Source organism: Ixodes scapularis, unplaced genomic scaffold (assembly GCF_016920785.2).
Source record: "Ixodes scapularis isolate PalLabHiFi unplaced genomic scaffold, ASM1692078v2 PGA_scaffold0__279_contigs__length_252992795, whole genome shotgun sequence".
Lineage (NCBI taxonomy): Eukaryota > Metazoa > Arthropoda > Arachnida > Ixodida > Ixodidae > Ixodes > Ixodes scapularis.
Genome location: NW_024609835.1, coordinates 229,754,711 through 229,762,576, shown reverse-complemented (window position 1 = coordinate 229,762,576; position 7,866 = coordinate 229,754,711). Strand labels below are relative to the sequence as shown.

The following is a 7,866-nucleotide window of genomic DNA, read 5'->3' as shown; positions in this document are numbered from 1 at the left end:
GCTCGCTGACGTCAATCGAAGAACCCGAGAAGAAAGCCGCGGTAATGTCCATCGATGACAGGCCAGAGAGTAAAACTACCAGGGCCATTGTCCTTAAGCCGTTATGTAAGAAGGCAGTAAATGGCTTCAGGGCCAGGGACATCAGGCAGGCTGCGGAAACGGCAGGAATCGAAAGCCAAGAGGATTTCAAAATCAAGTATCAGACAAAGACCAACACTATTACGCTCACTACGAAAGAAGAAGGCACGGCAGAAAAGCTGCTACGGCTTAAGGCAATAGAGAAAAAAGGCAAGCAGTACACAGTTTCCCCTACAGAGCAATGGAGAAGAACCAGATCCGCGGTGTCATATACCCCCCGGGAGACAACAGCGAAGAGACACCAGAGACGCTGCTCGCAGACATGAAATGCGACAAGGCAAGGATTGTCGCTGCCCGACTTATGGGTAAAGGCACAAGTGCGGTGTTAGTTACCTTCGAAGGTAACAAACTGCCCAAGAAGGTCGTCTTCTGCCAAGCAATCTTGAGCGTGAAAGAATACCGCCCGCGCCCGATCGTGTGCTTTAGCTGCCACGATCTCGGGCATAAGGCGGATGTCTGCCCTCGCAAGGAACGAAGGTGCGTTCAGTGCGGGAACATGCACGACGAAGGAATGGACGAGTGCGGCCGAGAACCAAAATGTCGTAACTGCGACGGCCCACATCCGGCCACCAGTAACGACTGTCCAAAAAGAAGAGTTCCCGACAAAAAGAAGATGACGCCCAAACCTCCGGCGCAAAATAAAGAGAGTTACGCTGCAGCTGCCAAGTTCATCACGGAGCGACCCAAGGCATCGGGGGAAAAATGATCAAGACGAGCTTCCCACATGGATACCGGAATGGGCGAAATCTACCCAACGACAACAGCCAAGCCAGCAGGCATCAGACTTCGACGCCGAGAAAGAGATGAATAAACTCAAGAACGACGTACACATCGGCTTCAAGATGATCTTCGGGGTCATCGGAGAGATAAAGGAGCTGGCGTTGCTGCGACATGGGAAGTAACTCCCATAGCAGTACAGGACAGGCCACCACGGAACAGACCCGCATTGTCCAATGGAATTGCTGCACATTTTCGACCAAAAGTGCAGAGCTGAGGTTGAGATTCGAGAGGCAGCCGCCGCCGGATGTACTCCTTCTTCAAGAAACACGAACCCCGAACCTAACGTTCCCCTGCTATGGTTTCTACACGAATCCGACCATAGTAACTATGCCAAGGCCGAGCGAAAGGAACCCAGAGACGAAGAAAGGCTGGGCAGCAGTAGCAGTCCTGCGGCACATACCACATGCTCAGCTCGATAAGGCGTCACTTTGCACTGGCAACAGAGAAGTGGTAGCCGTAAGGCTCAGTCACAAACGGAAGAGCATGACTTTAGCCTCCGTCTATATAAGACCAGAAACGGCAACGGAAGATGACAAGGAGGCAACGGCATGGATAGGCAAACTTGTCGGTCTAGCCGAAGGGGATCCGATTGTCATAGCCGGGGACTTCAACGCTCGACACAAAGATTGGGGGTACTCCAACAACACGAGAAAAGGCCGCCAAACTACACGCGCAATGAAAACTGCGGGCCTTACACTTTGCAATGAGCCGGGAACTAAGACAAGGATTGGAATGCACAGTAGGCAAAAGGACTCCACCCCGGACCTCTCCTGGGCCACTGCAAGCCTAGTGCTCGACTGGTCAACGTGGAGAGACAACCTTGACACTGAACACTTTCCGGTAGAAATGAAAATCCATCACGGACAACGCAACAGAGGCAAAGAACAAAGAGCAGTAGTCAAATGGGATCTTTTTAGGGAACTGCTTGAGACAGAGGACAACCGAGACATCGAGGAGTGCATTCGGACGGCTCTGAGCGAAGCGAAGACCAAAGTTCTAGTAAAGCCTGGAGCCCCAACACCGGACAATAACCTACTAAACCTCTGGGCCAGCCGTCTACAAGCACTGCAGCGGTACCGAAAGAACAGGACGCTGCATCTAAAAATCAAGCTCAAACGAGCAGCAGCGAAAGCGAGGCAGTACTCTAAAGAGCTCGGTCGCGAGGGGTGGAGGACCCATTGCGGGTCCTTCAACGCACGAAACGGGCTGGGAAGAGCTTGGAGAACTTACAATGGACTGAACGGAGCAAAGCGCAAGACAAGAAACGCTGCGCAGAACCTGGCCCTCAAGCTCAATATCAGCGAGTCAGAGATGGCGATCAGCGCTGGAGAATTGTTCTTTTCCCAAGAATGAGATAGCGCAAACCAGAGACCGGTTGCAATGAACATTCGCACGCCAGAAGAGGAAGGAATGGAAGACCCACTAAATATGGGAGAACTAATCGAGGCAATCTACACGGCGAAGACCGGTAGTGCTCCTGGCCCGGACAGGGTGACGTATCAAGCTCTCAGAAACCTACCGGAAGAATTGAAGCAGAAACTTCTCGACAAGTACAACATAGTATGGGAAGAGGGTATTCTACCGAGAGCCTGGAAACTCTCCTGGGTCACTCCAATACCCAAGCCCGGCAAACTGCTTGATCGCATTGAAAGTATGAGACCTGTATCTCTAACATCTAATATCTGTAAGACGATGGAGAAAATCGTGCTCAGAAGGATACAATGGTATTTGGAAAAACACGAACGCCTGGATCCCCGGCAAACGGGCTTTCGCGAAGCAATGGGGACACAAGATAGCCTCAGGTTGCTCTATGAGGAGGTGCTGGCTGAAAAAGACAAACAAGACCCACGGCTCGTGGTCGCCCTGGAGATACGCAAGGCGTTTGATTCAGTGCCGCACTGGGCAGTCGTCCGGGAGGCAAAAGCATGCGGTATCCGTGGAAGAACTCTGAACTTTATACGAAACTTCCTGCACGACAGGAGGCTCCAGGTGAAGATCGGAGGGACTATGGGCCCAGAAACGCCGATTAAAAGAGGAGTGCCCCAGGGGGCAGTTCTATCGCCGACCCTTTTCAATGTGGTAATGGCGGGTCTTCCAGCTCGGCTTCGAGTGATCGAAGGGTTGGGATTCACCATCTATGCGGATGATGTGACGCTCTGGACCCGAGGGGGATCCCTGGGGGAACAAGAGAGCACGATACAGCGAGGCATAGATGAAGTAGCCACCTACCTGGCAGAGGTGGGGATGGAAGCGTCATCAGAGAAAACGCAATATATGATGGTCGCTCGCCCTAGGGACCACAGGAAAGGAATAGCAGGCTCAGTACGGCTAGAACTCAATGGACGAGATATCGGCAAAAAGCCACATATCAGAATCCTTGGAGTCACCTTCGAGCAGACGGCAAGAAGCACGAGATGGATCCCGGAGATGGAAAAGGCGTGGGCTCAGGGTCTCAAGCTCATAAAGAAAACAATAAAGTCAGTCCTGGGGAGCAGATGAAAAGGCTCTGCGTATCCTCACAGAGGCCCTTCTCACGTCACGAGCACTGTACAGTTGCAACTGGATGAATCTCAACCAGACGCAATGGAAAAAACTCGAGAGACTTAACAACCAATCGAGGCGAGTAGTCACGGGCCTTCCCAAATACGCGCCACTCGAAATGCTAGAAAAGGAAGCACAAATGAACAGCATAAAAGACAGGGCCGAAATCCAAGCAATCGCTCAGTTTCAAAGGCTAAAGCGCACTAAACATGGACGCAGATTCCTGCAAGACCTAGGATACGAGACAAGCAACAAGCCGCCATTTGAAGAGGCGCTACCTCCGTGGCAGGACGAGGTGATAACGGATCATCGGCCTCTGCCTCAAGTTTTGAACCAAGGGAAGAGGGCTAGAGCCGCTAAGATGCACGCGGCATGGTGCGAAACACATGCGCCAAACGAAGAAGTACGGTACACCGACGCCGCAAAAAACGGTGACAAAGTGAAATCTGCCTGGCATGGCGCAAGGAGAGGCAGGACACAAACCGAATTACTGCCGTCGGGCACGACGGTGAGAGAGGCCGAATTGAGGGCGATATTGGTGGCGGCCCAGGATATCGCAGGAAAGAGCGCGACGGCACCTCACGCCAGAATTTTTACAGACTCGCAAGCAGCGATTAACGCAACACGCAGCAGCAGACCAAAGGGCCGAACAATAAAAAAGATTAAGAAAGTGGCGACGGAGCTTCGCATACGTGGCACCGACCTGCACATCACATGGCTTCCCGGGCACAGCGAAATTCCCGGGAATGAGAGGGCACACAGGGCCGCAGCGGAAGAAATATTTCACGGCTCCGCGACTGGCCCGACCTCTCATTCTGAAACGAATAACACGGTAGACCCGGAGGAACAGGCTGAACTTGCCAGGCAGTTCAGCCTGTTGTAGGTTAACGAAGAAATAAGCTCAGTCGATGTTCTCAGTATGAGGTCAAGCACAGCAGCAGTTGTTGAATTTGTGCGCGTCGGTTGCGTAACAGTTCGAGAAAAATTAAAATATAAACTAAGATTCAAAAACTCACTACATTCTGAAGAAACATTTCTAAGGTTCGCACCCTCGTCTAACCATGCTATAGATGGGTAGTTGAAATCATCCAGTGGTAGTATCGGTGTATTCGAGAAACGGACAAATACTGCATTGATCGCGTCGTAAAGATTCGTTAAAAACCAAGTTACATTATAATCTGTCCAGAGTAAAGCAGTCCGGTTCATATCAATCTACTTTTCGCCACAAACTAGTGTCTCACCTTTAAAAGCAAATTTGGGTCTCAATTCATGGTCGGCCCGACGCACACTTAACCGAATATGTTTCTTTCATGAATTATACTATAGTAACTCGTGCTTTTAAAACATCCATTTTCATTCCTCGCGTTATATTTATCCTCGAATCGATTATTCATGTAGAGTACAGCAGTACCAGCCACACACAAAATCCTTTTTTTTAACTTTAATATTATCGATTACAGAATAGAATAAATTGCCAGAAGAGATGGTTACCAACACAAATCCTTTGGAATGTAAAGCAACGTGCAAGCGCCTATGAATTGAACAGTCAAGGTCGTTCGATTACGGCTCCCCTTGGGAGCGGCCTGCCGTATGCTTCACTCCGCCAGTGAGAGCGATAGTTCCACTTTACCCCGGAGCAACGGCCGTGGCGCTCGTTATCGGCGAGAAAGGAGCAGTACGTCCAATCCGGCCCGGTGTGGCTATTTAGATTGTTTTTCGTGAAGCGGCAAGGTCTCAATTAAAACGAGTGCCATATTGCATGAGTGATGTGACAAATCTGTGTAGAATAAAAGCACACGTCTCTTTCTGCGATGAGCTCACTCAGCTGCAGGCTGCGCGTTAGAGCAACATTCAGCTGGCAGTATGAGTGAATAGTTGTTTAATTGTTCCCGTAAGTGGTGACCCATTTCTATTACCAGTTATAGTTGGATATAGCTAGGCCGTATATTTTAGGTTTTAACCAACGCTGGAGCACGCTCGAGCAGTGCCTTTTATTTATCTGTTAAGGACAATAAGAAACGGATTCCTCGTGCATAACTTCAACAAAACAAACTTCCTTCTTCACAAAGAGATCAAGGGAGTCATGTAGGTCACAAGCGGAGTACCTTTTGGAAAAGAGGGTTCCACGAAGGCCTCAATATATTCTCTAGAGAACTGTTAGGTCACCAGCCCAGTTTGCTAAAAGGGGTCCGTGGAGCTTCCTGAGAAAGAGCTCGCAGAGCTCTTTGCTGCGCGCCGAAATTGAGACAATTTAAGAAACTTGATCGGTGTGCACTGACAGTGTTTTCAAGAAGCTTAGCGCCGGCCACAAGGTCAGTTAGGTTGCAATATGACGAACGAACCTTGTGCAACTTTTCTGCCTTGAAAACTGCTTTTCTGGCATCAACTCGGTCGTTACCACCGTTGAACTGGCGGAAGCAGCTGAACAGAGACTCAACCGGGTCGTTGTTGAGAGGTCGCGGCAGAAATTACCTGAATCTGAAATGAAAAAAAAAAGAAGTGAGCAAACGAATACATTTTAGAAGCAAGTCTTTGTCTCGCAGGAACACTATTTTGCTTAAAACGTTTGTGCTCACTTGAGGTCAGTCAGGAGATACTCAATGACGGCGACCGCTGACCTGGTTGTCATTATAGTTGCCTCATAGGTCTCTTTCGTGAGGGACCTGACCAAAGACTTCGTACTTTCGAGTTTTATATCCTCGAGGTAGCTGATGATATCAACTTCAAGCCATGAGAGCCGATCGTCTTCTGTTTTCACGAAAGGCATTTGTTTGGATTTGCAGCCACAGATATCATGAAGGTCGTACCACATTCCAACCGTTTTCATAAATGTGAGGGTTGAACTACAATCCTGGAATTCTGGAGCAGGTACTCGAGGGTGTTGTTTACGACAGGTGAAAATATTAATGTTCCGCGGCACACTTTTATCTTCTCTAGATTGTTTGATTCCACATGAGCTCGGCTCAGAAGTCGCACTAGTTTGACCAACAGATTCTTCTGAATGTTCAAGAGGGATTTTAAATAAAAGCCACCTTTGATCATCTGTTCTCAATCAAACATCTCTCTTTCTAGCAGATTCGTCCTGAGGTTTTTGATGAGGTTATTGGGGTCAACAGAGAGGTTCAACGGTTAACCTTCACGTACCGGGTGCGGCACAACATGCTGGAGCGTGTTGTCATCAGACATCTGTCGATACATCGCGGTGTGGGTCTTGTGGTGGTCAGCGACGATGCGAGCTATGCTGAATCCTGCCTCTTCAACCGCCTACCTGACACCGAGCGTAAAAATCCTAAACTGGTAGTGTTTCAGATTTCTCGTAAAGAAGTAGCCGACTGGAATCACGTAAGCCTTGGAAAGCCCACGTAGCACGAAGCAAAGGATCCAGTTGGCTACTCCAGTGGCTCTAGATCGAGTTCCGCATCTGATGTCAACAAGCCCAAAAATTCTGTCAACTTGTCGATCACAAATCACTTTCTGCTGGATCGACATTTCGTCGATGATCAGTCTGCAGTAGGGCTCCTTTTCTGAGCGCAGACCTTCTTTCTCAACTTGCAGCCGTTCTTTGACGAGGCTTGTGACCCCTGTCTCTCCCACGGAAGACATGACAAACTTCTGCAACGTACTTCGGCAGGGCAGTTTAAGGAGTTTCTTTGCGCATACGTGGTCATATCCTTTACATAAAGTCGCTTTCCATAGTACGCATTTTCTGAGCGTTGGCTCCTGCCATGCTCATCTCGCCTTGTCGAAATTCATTATATGTTCCACGACAAATTTTGCAGTCTTGTCACCTTCCGATGCGGCTTTTGAAACATTCATCGAGGCCTGCACGGCTCTGTCCTATTCATACTGCTTTAATCTCTCTTGAAATTCGTCGCAGGTTTGTCGCAGTTTTTTCATTCGCTCTTTCAGCCGTTTGGCTTGCATTTGAAGGCGGTGCGCGTTTTTCCTGCCACCTTCCATGAAGCCTGCCAAATTGAATTATGTCTGACATTCTCCCACTTTAAGCCTTTTTTGCAGGCAAGGTTCAATAGCCCCGCACTCATCAACAGCGTGTTCCATCAACGACGTGGACGCGTTAGATGGAACACGAACAAGCGTTCTGCGCTTCTTTGAATCTGCTGGTTGCATGTACGACAGATACAATGTGAAATGAGTCGGCACCACTGTCGGTCGCAGCAACATCCCCTTCATCCCTACGTTGTAGTCCTCCTTCTTAAAATGAAAGGAACACACGACGCTCCTGGAGCTTGGTCGCCACTGGTTCTCGATACCTTGTCGTGAAATGTTCTTCAACCAGGCATCCCGGAAGTTCTCTCTAGAAGGCAGCTCGTGATACCAGAGTTCCGGATTTCTCGCACCATTTGACTTACAAAGCGGAACGCAACAGTTTTTAGGCATCGCGGGCTC

The 7,866-nt window shown here is 49.3% G+C and overlaps 1 protein-coding gene and 1 pseudogene across 1 annotated transcript; one reads left to right on the top strand and one right to left on the bottom strand.

Annotated features, from left to right (window-relative positions):
• Window positions 1-1,245: 1,245 nt before the first annotated feature.
• On the top strand, window positions 1,246-2,271 carry LOC120845326. Its single transcript, XM_040217166.1, has one exon. The coding sequence runs from the start codon at window positions 1,246-1,248 to the stop codon at window positions 2,269-2,271; it is 1,026 nt and encodes a 341-aa protein (XP_040073100.1).
• Window positions 2,272-6,282: 4,011 nt separating this feature from the next.
• On the bottom strand, window positions 6,283-7,650 carry LOC120845325 (annotated as a pseudogene).
• Between the last annotated feature and the right edge of the window lie 216 nt (window positions 7,651-7,866).

Bases quoted from the DNA above. Each gene is read 5' to 3' on its own strand.
- LOC120845326 (XM_040217166.1), top strand. From the start codon at position 1,246: ATGCCAAGGCCGAGCGAAAGGAACCCAGAGACGAAGAAAGGCTGGGCA.